Below are 13,087 nucleotides of genomic sequence, written 5' to 3'. Positions count from 1 at the left end.
TCTTATTCAGGCAGTGGGGGCCTAGGGTGAGGGGGAATATTATTGTGTTAGGTGCGGATGCGAGTGGTCGGTTTTCTATCGCTAGTGCGTTGCGAGAGTTTGCGTCCTCGTCGTCCTAGGGTATCTTGGGCTGGTATTTTATGGGCAGGGGGTGGTATTCCGTATCACTCATTCTGTGCGTGGTTAGCTGTAAGGGACAGGTTGGGTACGCGTGATTGGTTGAAGAGTTGGGGTGTATTGTCAGAGGGGGGTGCCTTTTGTGTGGGGAGGTATGAAGTCGCGAGATCATTTATTTTTTGAGTGTGGGTTTAGGAGAGAGGTGTGGTCTGGTGTGTTGCATCATTTGGGCTCGTCGTATTGAGCGGCGAGTTGGGATGTGGAGTTGAGTTGGTTATGTCGAATGAGGTCGGGTAAAGGGGTGCATAGTAAGTTATTCTGTGTTTTTTGGTGTATTTTCATATATTATATCTGGCAAGAACGTAATCGGCAATTGCATGGAAGTAAACCGAGGTCGGTGTCAGCTATGGTTCACCTTATGGTCTCTACGGTTCGTGCTCGTGCTTCTTCCTGGCGGGTTGATCTTCTTGGACTTATATAGTGTGTTTACGGATGTTTTTCTTGTTGTACTTCCCGTTGTTCTTTGTTTTGCTGTTGTCCCTTATTTGTGGGATTTTTGTTTTTTTTCTCTGGCTTTCTCTCTAGTGGTCTGCGAGTTTGTTTTTTGTGTTGGTTTTGTTCCGATCTTATCTTGTAGGCTTTGTTTTAGGTTTTGTTACCCTGTCTTTGGTTGTGCTTAATGTTTTGATGCCTTGATCCCGGGCTGTGGGATCCCCTTGTTGTTGTATAATAATATCATCTATTCTAAAAAAAAATTATTATCATGGAGAAATAAATGGTGTGAATTAAATTATCTAGTTGAAAAACATCTCGTCTCCATTAATTGACTTGAATAAGATTCTACAAGCCAAACATAGCAATATATAGATAGATAGATACTAGTTAAAAAGCACGTGGCTAAACTTTTTTAGAACATGAATTTTGAAGGTGAAATTTGAATACTAAATAAAATATTTTTCATTTATTTTAAATCGTAGATATTTAACATTATTTTACAAAATAATGAAACAAATAATAGATGGGATTGTATATTTTTTTTATAAATTAATTTACCACTTATATGAAAAGCGACAAAAAATGAGCATCATTCAACCGTCTTAAACTTTTTATTATCCATCTCAAGGTTAGAGGATCCATTCTCACACCTGACAAATGGTTAAAAAAAATCACAAATGGTTAAAAATTGAATATGAAATGCTTTGGACGTAGTTGAAAATCTCTATAACACAAATTGTATAGTTAAATATAGATTTGAACGAGTACAAGTTTTATTAAATTTAAATCGTAAATATTTGATATTAAATTTTAAAGGAAAGAGAGATCGAAATGAAAATAAAAATAAAAAGATAAGAAGAATTAAATGAAAATACATATATGTGGGATGATTAAACTAAATATTACATATCAACTTGTATAAATAAAAGTAACCTAATAAGATATTTATCTCATGAGTAATTGTCGTGCTTCTTCCAATGAATTGGATTATGAGGGAGAAAAAGGAAAAAAAAACAATAAGTATTTTATATAAGAATTATAGATGTTGACATTTTTTAAGGAATTAATGAAGTATTAAATAAATCAAACATTTATAAAAAAAAAAAAAAGAATAAAAGAAGAATAAATATAATAAAATAAAATAATGAAAAAAGAGGAAAAATGATAGTTTATTGGGATTTTTAAATTTAGAATGAGATTAAAATTAAAAAGAAAAAAAGAAAAGAAAAGAAAAAGATTAAACTATTTTTTAACAAGATTTCCCTAAAATCTTCAACTCCTCTCTCAATATCTCCCTAACCTCTAAAAAAAAATCTTTTACATAAACATCTTCCAACAAAACAAAACATAAAAATGCAATTGAACTATAAAGTCAAAATCGATGTTGCTCTCAATTTTCAATTATCATTTCAAATAAAATTTATCACAAAAATTTGCACCAATCACAGGCCGATTGATTAATTCTCTTTCTCTTAAGTATTTATAATTATGTTATCCTTCTCTGTGTCATTATTTATTTATCTTAATAGTGTTAATTAAAGTGGGAATAGGAAAAATAATGGTCGGGAAGGAACACATGACTCATGAGACAATTAAAAAAAATAAAATATAAAACCAAATAAAAAGATAACAAGTGGTTAAAAAACGAATATGAAATATCTTGGACGTAGTTGAAAAATATAAATTTTGAATGAATATATATTTCTCTAAATTTAAATCGTAAATGTTTAACCTTAAATTTTGAAGAGAAGAGATGGAAATGAAAGTAAAAATAAAATGACAGATGAATTGAATGAAAATATTTATATATGATTTAATTAAACTAAAAGTTATATATTAACTTGTAAAAATAAAAGTAATATAATAAGATATTTTACATTCGTGATAAGTATATATAAGAATTATAGAGGTTGACATTTTTATAAAAGTATTAAATAAATTATACATTTATCAAAAGATTATAATAAAATGAGATTATGAAAAAAAAAAGGGGGAAATAATAGCTGGTTGTAATTTTGTAATTTTCAAATTAAGAATGAAATTCAAATTTAAAAAGATTAAGCCATTTGAGAACATATTCCAACAAAACAAAATAAACATATAAACACGATTGAATTTTAAAATCATCACCAAGTCAAATCGATTTTGCTCTCAAATTTTGTTCATCATTTCAAGTAAAATTTGCTATAAAACTTTGAACCAATTACAAGTCAGTTTGATATTAATTTAGAATGATATTATCAATTTATTAATTTTTTTCGGTAGATCACACCTACACAATAGCATGTAAGCAAATATGAAGGTAAAATAGATATTACTAAAAAAACAATTCAAAATGTTTTTTAAATCCATTCTCTCTAAAAAAAACAATTCAAAGGGTTTTTTAAATCCATTCTCTCTAAAAACACAATTAAAGGATTTTTAAATTGATTATAAAATTTCTAGTAACTATTAGCCACGTAGTTAAAACTTAATTAGGACAAATGTAATAAATAAATAAAAAAGGAGGGGAAAGAGAATAAAGTCAAGTTATAGTAACTTAGTTCATAGGATTATAAACTCCAACTAGAATTAATAATCAAATGCCCAACAAAGAATGCACATTTTTTAATCTAACCACGAAGTAAAATCACTTGATCAATAGTTTAAAACCCTCCAAGATCCCAAGTTCAAGCTTTCAGGTGACAGAAGTTAATAATTAATATACTTTGTTGGCCTTGGAATGGGCGAAATCTTTAAAAAAAAAAAAGAAAAAGTGTCAGCTTACCAAGTACGAGTATTAGGGATTCAACACAAGTATGAAGAGTAAAAATAGTGCAGTTTAAACACAAGTATGAGGTATGCATGAGAGCAAAAAACTTCTTAAACATTTATGCACACAGAGGAGAGAAAATTAATTCAAGAACGCACAAAATCTCACGTTGATTCATCTGTCTCAGAGTGTGAATTCATTATAAAGTTAAGCATAGAGCTTAAATTCAATCATTGAAGAATCAACAAACAGTCAACTTGATAACTAAAGGCCTAGCGATCTAAAGAAACCCATACCAGAGGCACCATATAAAGCGAGAGCAAGTGTTTCCCACTTTTATTTACTACGGACTTTCACTTTGAGGGTCCAGTAGATCTTTCCTTCAGGCAAGGGGATCGACTTTGGAAATCGGAGTGGTATTTCATATTCACCACATGTGGACAGGGGGGATGGTAAATTCAGATTCTCGGGCGCAATTTGAACAGAAAATTGTCGTGCCACCTGAACCAGAAAAGAAAAAAGAAATGCTTAGATCCACATTAGGAAAGAAAAAAGAGGTCTCTATCACTAAAAGACAATAAAGGAGTGTTTGAGGCAAAAAGGGTTGGAGTTGTTTAGTCATGAGATCTACAATGTAAGGAGTTAAGGGAAATTTTCAAGGAAAAAATTTTCCATACTCCCATTATTGTGTGTCACATCAACATACTTTTTAAAATTGAATGAGACTCACTAACATTACTTTAGGGTTTCACTAATATTTATGAAGTCAAATTTAAATGTGAATGAAGAGAGTATGATACTCATACTCCAGTAGTACTAGAAAATTTCCTAGGTATAAAATTAATTTTTTAATTGTGGGACCCACAAACCCTTGTGCCAACCCCAACCCTAAAATCCCAACTCCAACTCCAACTCCTAGGACCAAACACCCTTTGTATGAGTGTCTCATAACGAGTCAAGACTCCTATTCAATTAGGTTGGCGAACAGACTGAAAAGGAGAGAGAGAAAGAAATGTTTATTCGAAGTCCTTCAACCTTATTTTCTAGCAAACAATTCGCAAACAAGAGTTGTACCTTGCAAATCATCTCCATTCTATTCACGAACTCACATTATGATACTCTCAAGCCCACCCTCACTTTCACATTAGGCTATTCTATAGAGGGGAGGGGAGGGACTTATCCAAAAATAAATAAATAAATAAAGGGGAGAGGAGAGAAGCATCAATTCAATTAATGTAAAAGCCTACCTCACGTCACCAACAATATCAACTCTAGTCTCATTCTCGAGGAATAATAAGTAACCAACCATAGAAATTCTCATTTCAATAAGTATACAAGTATCGATCAATGCCTACCTCAGCAACAATGTCGTCTACTGTCACAGAAGATTGCAAAGCTAAGGGCTCATCTTTTGTAGCACGAGTACGAAACTTTTCCTTGTCAATTAATCTCCTCAACACCTAAAAAAGTACCACACATCAAATATAACTAATTAAGTGTACCAATTTGGAGGAACATCAAAGTATCCAAAATTTTCCAATCCTAAGAAGACAACTTCAGACGCAAGGATGAAAAAATAGAGTTACAAACCAGCTGAGTACTATCCAGACGTTTTGCTGCCTTTTCATATTCTTTCATCTTATCCTCCTTCGTCACTGTCACAACTTTCACGACCTCTTCATCAACTGGTTGGTAAATCTACATTCAAACAAATCCAAATTATCAAAAACCAAAGATAAACATTTGAATCCTAAATCTACTATGGAGATACACCCAACGTGGGAAAACCAAGCTATTCCAGAGAAAAACTAATCAGCCTATCCTCCACTAAGTCCCCAAACAATGGATAAAAGATTATGCATTTTCGTACCTCTCAAATGTGTTGTCATATTTAAAATCATACAAAAAAAAGTATATCATGCATTTGATACAAGTAAAGAAGCACGATTTACTATAATGTAAATTCATTTGTCTTCTCCCCAGCCCCTCTCTTTGCAATTGGGAAAGAACTACAAACTAAAACTTATCAATGAACACGTAGGTAAAAACAATCAAAAGTAACTGGTAAGCTCTATATTGCAGAGGCGTACCCTGCGTTGCTCCTTGATCAGATAAGCATACTTGTCAATATTTGGAACAGCCAGCAACTTGGGCATGAGATGGTTCCGAAAGAATCCAGGGGCAACCTTAACTGTCTCTCCGGCTTTACCAAGCTTTTCAATGCTCTTTTTAAACATCAAAGAAGAAATATTCAATTCATTGTCCATAAAAACATACAGTCAGGCATAAAAGCTTAAAAAAAAAAAAAAAAAAAAAAGTGAAGTCACATACTCACTGTTGTCAGAATAACTTCCAACTTCCTATGTCTAACTCCCTGACTCGAGAATAACAGTGGCTGCATCATTCGATCAGAAGGATGAAGTCTAGTATCTTTAATAATTTGCCGGAGTGCATTTCTACCATACTGTATACAAGCCATTCGAATCTTACAACGAGTCTGTAAAAGGAAATGGAAAATTTAGAGCCACAGATCTTTTACAAGTTCCCAATTCTAGAATCTTTTTCTTTTCTTTTCATCCTTGATTGACTCCAACTTCATTTCAAACAAGAATTTTCCATTATACTTCAAATATGTCCTATAGACCATATGAGCAATATGACCTTGCCCATATGGTCTAGCTTCCTGATGTCCCCTCCAAGTTTTGGATGTTTGGTCATATATATCAAAACTTTTTTGTTTCTTTCTCCCATATGAATGTACAAATTCGTGTCACATTTGTTCGAGCTCCTAATCACATAATTTCTCTTGAACCAAACTACTAGAAAATTCTTAACATCTTTTTATGCATATTTGTGCAAATGCCAAACGAATGCATATTAAAAAGAGCAAGAAAATAGAGTAACTTCAGCAGTCTTGAACTAAAAAGAAATCGTGGAGTATAAAAGTAATCCAGTGAGTAAGAAAATAGCTGTCGAAGCCATCGTTTCAATTCACCTGAACAGAAATGCAGTGAGTATAAACAAAAATGAATAAATAAATAAAGGAATCCAAATCAATCTTGAACTTTAAACACGAAATCAGGATTTTAAAGCAAGAGTATAAACGAAACGAAGTGAAGTATACTTTAAACACCAAATCAGTCTTAAAATACCTTTTTCTGGTGGGGACTGGCGGTCGAGCTTCGGACGGCTGAGCCGCTGAGTAAATCGTGGAGGTCTGGTCGGAGAGTGGAGATGGCAGGCCAGACGTGCGACTGGAGAGGAGAAGCCGAGAATGTGAGGAAGAAGAATCGGCGGCCGTGGGTCTTCTTTACTCCTTAGTTTTAGGGCTTTTTTTACTTTTTAGAATTGGGCTAAGGGCTGATGTCTGATGGGCTATTAGAACCGGCCTTATATATATACATATATGTTGTATAAGATAGTTTTTTTCTTCTTTATATTATTTACGATTACGAAAAAGCCGTGGCTTTCCTATTAGGTTTTTCAGTTGAATTGAAGCGATGGCTCCAACAGCTTCCGTCGCTTCTGATGGTGAGGCCAAATGGGAATTCAGCTGGTTGTTCTCTCTATCTCTAAGTCCATAAATGTATAATTACAAGTTTTTCTTTGATTTTAATGGCATATAATTTAAATCGATTTATTCGTAGCACTTGGGTGAGCTTTGCCTCTTCAACTTTATCGCAATTCTCTTTGTGATTAATCCGTTTTGTTCTTTCTCTGGTTCACTGCAATTTCCACAACAATCCTTTCTTTTACCCTGAAAGTTCAATTTTTTGTTGCTGAATCATCCAGAGTTTGTGACTAGACTAGTGTCACAAAAGCTTATCGTTGAAATGCCTTGAATCTATTATTTAATGCTTTGAATGATCAAAAACAGGTCGTGAGTTATGTTATTTACGATTGGCCTCCACTTAGATCAGTGTGCTATACATAAACTCTCCTAAAGGTGCCTTTGGAATTTAATAAAATATTAAAATTGTTCTCTCTTTGTCTACAAACATAGTTAACAAATGGTTAGTCAACCAAGTGAATCTCCGATTTCTCTACGGTTTATGTTTTCTGTTTTCTTTGATTGTGAATTTCATAACACTCACTTATGTCGTTGAATTCTTAACTGTTGGAATGGAATGGACTTTTTTAATTAGCCAAAGCTTTGTTCTTTTGCTGTGGTTTTTGGAAGCCAAAGTTATTTTTTTGAGTATTGTCAGCGTTTAACAATTGCTATATGTTTCTAAAATGGTCATTGTAGTTGCTTCTTTCTTTAAATGAGCAACAGCTGTGTTGAATCATACATCGGAAACATGCAGTTCAACTCATTGTTAGCGATCTTTCATCTCTTCTAGATTACCTTCGTAGAGACAGGACAAGTAATTTGCTTCGTTTTCCAAGTGTTGAATCTCGTTTGCTCTCTGCAGTGACTTTGAAGTCGATTATGAGTCTGAGAAGAAAGCTTCAATTGTCTATAATGCTTTAATCGTCGATAAAGAGGTGCTTCTCAATGATATCAATCTTCACATTGTGCCTCCAAAGTTAACCTGTTTCTCATTTGATTTCTGTGCTAAGTACAGTTGCAACCAGACAAGGTCAAAAGGGTGATGTCAGTTTCTGATGGAAAACTTTCAATGTGAGCCTCTTTTGCTCCTTGCATTCCTAGTTTTTAATGTACTTTAGCTGAATACAGGATTCTTTAGAGCATTAGTAATGTTGTTGCATTCTTAATTCTCTGCGATCATATTTTTGTAGACACTTTGAGGCAGTGGAAGCAAGGTTTTTGCGTGCATCATTCAGTGCATTTGTAGATGTGCTTACTCTTGCCACAAAAACAGTCGAAGATTTTGGACAAGAAGTGGATTTCTGATAGCCTTGCTGATCTATTTACATGCCTCTCAAGTATCAAGTGTCATTTTTTGCTTCCAGTAGCTGTGATTTTAATTTGCATCTGACCTGTAATTTTATCACAATGTTTTGTTGTTGTTTGATCGAGTGTGATGGTCTTTTTGCACCCATCATTTGACCATTGAGATCTAACAAGATAGCATTTTCAATACACATTGTCCTATAATTCTCATATTCAGCTTATTGACTACTTGATGTGTTATTTTTATGTCGAATTCCAAATTTAGTTATAAGCATTACCAATATGATTAAATGTATAAGAAATTAGTATGAATTGTTTTGTTCCTCTACCTTAATACTGGAAAATCTCTATATGTGTGTGTGGAGTGGAAGAATTAATTCTACTCTATAGAAGTTGGACAGTACAAAATTTATGTCGAGTTCTGCTATTTTGGCCTTGAGAATGTAGGACTACTTTAAAAATCAGCGATGTTTCATGCCCACATGATGATATCGCTTATGTAACTATAATTTGATGTAAAAAATTATAATAATAATAACAAAGTGGTTTCAGCATGGGATGAAGGAAAACTGCTATATGGAATTTATAATAATAATAACAAAGAAATGGTTTCAGTACAAAGTGGTATCTCTAAAGAATTGAATTTGAGTGAAGCCCTCAATCACCAGCTGATTCCTCCGTTGTTCATTGCTTTCCTGAAACTCTTGTACTAGTATTCATCCAAGTAAGTGTACAACATATCGTCTTTCTTCGACTTGCGTCGGCTAAGCAGGGCCTTTAAAAGGCGCTTGCTTTTGCTAGGATATTGTTCAACATCCTTGCTGTTATCCCTTTCTGCTGGTATTCGCATCGATGCTGATTTCCGAGGTTCTGAAGGATACTGGGAGGAAAGAAAAATGCATGTTGCACAGTCTCAGTTACTCATAAACTGTCTTTTTTGCAAAACATAAATGCAATTCCAGGAAGTGATGTTGTTTTCTCTTAATATGGTAAAAGAAGGGAGAGTATAATGAACACACCCGTCGTTGGCCATTGGAATTACTTGGAGTGGTTGGCCTACTTGAGTGGGGAGTAGTTGATCGGCTTGAGCTTTGTGTCTTTGGCCTACTCGAGAGTGAACCAGAACGCAAAAGTGGAAACCGGTGTGGTGAAACCGACCGCTTATCTGCTTGGAAACAAACATGATTGGATTTTATGGTAGCAGACATAAGGCACTTCAAAAACCAATATTATAACTTCACAAAACACACAAACTGGCATCTAAAGGGAAGGGGAAAGAGCATATGAACCTAATTCCTTCTTGGGCATGGTAGACGTGAACGAGAACGTTCTAGGTTGCGGGGATGGGGATGGTCGTTGAGAAGGCACGGGAGAATTTTCTTTACTGCACAATATAAATTCGAAGTTGAGACAGATTTCATTAAACCCATGTCACTAGAAGTAGAAGATGTAAATGTAAGCAAGCAATTTCAGTGCAGATCAATAGAAAATGTGTTTACCTGATAATTGATGGTGGTGTTTCCCTAATAGTTGCTCGGACAGCTAGAGGAAATCGATCGCATTAATAGATGGTGAAGCTCCATTTCAAAAATTTCCAAAGTGAAATCAGAATAAATAGTTGATTTAGCAGCTTACCATTTCTAAATTGGTGCCACTCATCTTCATCATCTAGGTTGCATCCTTGGTACTTGGATTTAGTTTGGGTACCCCCATGCATGGTCTCCCCAACTGGACAAATTTTATGAAATATAAGAACTCGAGAATTTTTTTTAATCTCGGAATCCAAGAGAAACAAACTGAAGTCTTGGGGAAAAGATGGTAAACTTGCCTGGTAATATGTAGCGCTTGTGATACTTTGGTGTATTTATCACCAGGGATTGTTGGGAATGCCCTTCATGATCGATATAATCTTGGCACGTTCTTAGCCTCTAAGAGCCCCATCAAAGAAATAACAACAATGTCAATAAATTTGTAAATCTATATGCAAATAATCATATGTATCGATGCAGGGAAAAAACAACGTTCGAACAAGAAACTGTTAGGATACCACCTAACAAGAATACTCAAGAACACTAAGAGATAGATTTAAATTGCAAATATCAATGAAGAAACTACAATATGATATAACATAACCTTTCAAGATGGCTAGTCTTTCCCAAATTTCCCCAAGGAAATCCCACAGAGTTCTTCACATCTTGCTCCCAACCAACTCCCACTATTTATAACTAAAAACTTACTAGCTATTTACTAATAAGCATTTTCTAATAACCATACTAATATTCTACTAATAATCCTACTATATCTCTAACTCGGACTCTCATAGAAACACGTCTCAATAATAAAACAGCTAAAGGTGTCCTTTGGGACTATGGTGTTTAAAGACAAGATGGACAAAACAACAAAAGCTAGTTTCTAGAGAGCAATGGAGCACTTGTTGAACCAGGCCAAAGGCCATAAAAGTACCAATTCATAGAGTACTTAGCTCTGTGAAAATGAGAATTAATCACCTTCCTCTCAATCTTTACAGCTAAGAATTATAGATTTTAGAGGATCTACATTCAGTGGATGTGGGTTCATGGCTTGTTCATTTTTCTTTTTCTGCCAATAACTTGCAAGAAAAAAATAATCTAACTTGCAACAGTAATGAAGCTTGATCTTACCTGTTCAATGCATGACACCCTAAACTCTGTTCCAGATACTTCATCCACCTTTTCATCCAAAAGATCATTAACCTTAAAAGTAACAGAACCTAAGTGATCCACAGTATTCACAAGAGCTTTAACAGCATAATCTTTCAACGTTTCTACCACTCTGCAAAAAAAAAAATGAGAGTTTCCAGTTCAATCTCTAATAAACTAATACTAATAGAAGGAAAGCTCTGATTACTTCTTTCTGAAAGGCCCTTCAACTGACTCACATCTGTTTTTGGTCGTCATTCGTGTAAGAGAGTTCAAAATATTCTGCTGCTGAGTATAACTGTGCCCTCAGGTTCTTTAAATCCTGAAAATCAAATCCAGAAAGAGAGTAAAGAATCGATGAAGACTTGTCATTTCTCGAAAACCTTTGCGAAAGACGAATGAGTACCTTGAGACAATCAGAGAAAATCAAACTCTGCTTCATAGAAATCTCATCAAAATTGGATGTTTCTTGTGATATGGGCATTGTACAAGATTAGGTTCCAGTCCCAGAAAATGAGAATTGAACTCAAACTACTAGACCTGCAACCATCAAACATCAAAAATCCAAAATTTCAGCAATCAAAGGAAGCCATTGAGAAGAGATGAAAATCATTGAATCGAGTAATTTTCCCACTTGCAGGTGAAAACATTCATAAAAATTTCAAAACTAACTTAAAAAAACTTAGAATCCTAAAAGCCCGTTAGGAAAAGTAGAACAGACAACAAAAGTATTTATTTAGCAGGAGAGGGACAGCATTCCCTTTGACAGGTTAGAAGTAATGAGAGTCCTCAATTCAATTTAATAAATTAAAGAATAGTTGACTTGCTGTCTCATACGTTAAACATATAACAAATTCGAACCAATCAACGACATAAAACAGGAAGTGCTTTGCCATAATCCAAGCACAGAGAAAAATAAAAATTAAAAACTCCCTAAACAGATAAGCAAATGTTAGAATTCATGTATTGAAAAAGCTCATTCTGTCTGAATCTTCACCAGGACTCAACCTATACTGAATAATTAAAACTTAAAGCAACCCACTAGAAACTTATAAGCCATCCACACACTCCTTAACAACGTCGAAAAGACTACAAAAATCCAGCACCCTTCAAAGTAGTTGCAGAGAAATTTTTTCAATATAGAAGTTAAGAGTTCCAGAAGAACAAAACCCCAAATAGCATGGACAAATTCATGCCCAGAAGCCTAATTGTTTTCCCTTTTCCACTCTTCTCAGCAACCAAATAAAGGGTTATAGAGGGAAAAGCTAGAAAACTGAAAGAAAGAAAGTTAAGGGAAAATACTTACTTGTACCTGTTGTTCTGAAACTGAATAGGTTGAAGCTATAAACGGGAGAGTAGGCGAAATCCCATCTGATTTTTCAGCCTCAAAATGTGAAAACACAGTGAATAGAACCAAAACAAGGCAGAAAACCAAGTGGGTTTGGTAAAAGATTTTGACTGAAAAAGAGAAAACGACAATTTAGAGAACCCCTGTAAAATGTTTGAAGGAAACCAAGAACAAGGGAAAGTTTTGAAGAGGGAAAAGAGGGTCGCCGGCGTTTGAAGGGAAATGGGAGAGACAAACATCAAGGCGAGCACGTCGATTATTAAGGCAGAAAATCAGGAGCATTGTGGTTTTTTTGGTTTTAAAGAGAGAAAATTGGAAATGGAAGCAGAGAAGTTCCTCTCTTTTTGAAGCAAAAGTGGGGATTTTGTATTATATGTGAAAATTGCTTTAATTTACTTCTTCCTCCCCATCATTGCCTGTTATGGTTGCCACTTTTTTTTGTGTGTGTGTGTGGAATGATGGGTCCCCAAAACCCTTCCTTCCACCATTTTTTTTTCCTCCTTAAAATCCTAATATGTGCAAGGCGCTCCTGAGCTTTTTTGCCTTTTCTCTTTCTTTGAATCTAAATATTGTCTTTTTTTTTCTCTTGATATGAAATCCCACTTGGTTGATTGTGGGGCTTCGTAACATCACCTTGTAATTAAATGAGTCCTCTTTGGTTATCATATTTTCAAATGGGTAACATATTAGTCCATAAATTTTATTTTGATGTATTTTACAATTTGTAACGATTTTTATTTTTTATTGAAAAATAAATGGTAGTCAGATTTAATAAAAAAAAATTAGACGCAACACAAAATCTTGCTTAAAGGGTCAGCTCCAGAGATGTAGTGACTTGA

General features: G+C 34.3%; 3 protein-coding genes across 6 annotated transcripts; 1 reads left to right on the top strand and 2 right to left on the bottom strand.

The window, feature by feature from the left end:
- Positions 1-3,505: 3,505 nt before the first annotated feature.
- On the bottom strand, positions 3,506-6,669 carry LOC120083761 (50S ribosomal protein L9). The gene is made up of 6 exons (XM_039039624.1): positions 6,517-6,669; positions 5,700-5,861; positions 5,455-5,589; positions 4,955-5,062; positions 4,720-4,824; positions 3,506-3,865 (listed from the first exon to the last, which is right to left on the bottom strand). Exons 2-6 carry the CDS (start codon positions 5,841-5,843, stop codon positions 3,701-3,703), a joined length of 657 nt encoding a protein of 218 aa, XP_038895552.1. The 5' UTR covers positions 5,844-5,861; positions 6,517-6,669; the 3' UTR covers positions 3,506-3,700.
- A 97-nt stretch (positions 6,670-6,766) lies between these two features.
- On the top strand, positions 6,767-8,468 carry LOC120083771. The gene is made up of 4 exons (XM_039039636.1): positions 6,767-6,920; positions 7,780-7,852; positions 7,933-7,988; positions 8,108-8,468. Exons 1-4 carry the CDS (start codon positions 6,865-6,867, stop codon positions 8,220-8,222), a joined length of 300 nt encoding a protein of 99 aa, XP_038895564.1. The 5' UTR covers positions 6,767-6,864; the 3' UTR covers positions 8,223-8,468.
- A 204-nt stretch (positions 8,469-8,672) lies between these two features.
- On the bottom strand, positions 8,673-12,685 carry LOC120083738 (protein ABIL2-like). 4 transcript variants are annotated; one of them, XM_039039608.1, is made up of 10 exons: positions 12,213-12,685; positions 11,307-11,440; positions 11,140-11,222; positions 10,883-11,033; positions 10,051-10,150; positions 9,858-9,950; positions 9,722-9,764; positions 9,512-9,606; positions 9,242-9,387; positions 8,673-9,102 (listed from the first exon to the last, which is right to left on the bottom strand). In XM_039039608.1, the coding sequence occupies exons 2-10, from the start codon at positions 11,382-11,384 to the stop codon at positions 8,932-8,934; spliced, it is 960 nt and encodes a 319-aa protein (XP_038895536.1). In that variant the 5' UTR covers positions 11,385-11,440; positions 12,213-12,685; the 3' UTR covers positions 8,673-8,931. The 4 variants fall into 4 exon arrangements, with proteins under 4 accessions (XP_038895536.1, XP_038895521.1, XP_038895542.1 ...); XM_039039593.1 differs by having other exon boundaries at positions 12,207-12,684; XM_039039614.1 differs by lacking the exon at positions 12,213-12,685 and adding an exon at positions 12,071-12,186.
- Positions 12,686-13,087: the final 402 nt, after the last annotated feature.

This window comes from Benincasa hispida, chromosome 1 (assembly GCF_009727055.1).
Source record: "Benincasa hispida cultivar B227 chromosome 1, ASM972705v1, whole genome shotgun sequence".
Classification (NCBI taxonomy): Eukaryota; Viridiplantae; Streptophyta; class Magnoliopsida; order Cucurbitales; family Cucurbitaceae; genus Benincasa; species Benincasa hispida.
The sequence above is the reverse complement of the archived record's forward strand: the minus strand, read 5'-3'. Positions and strand labels throughout refer to the sequence as shown.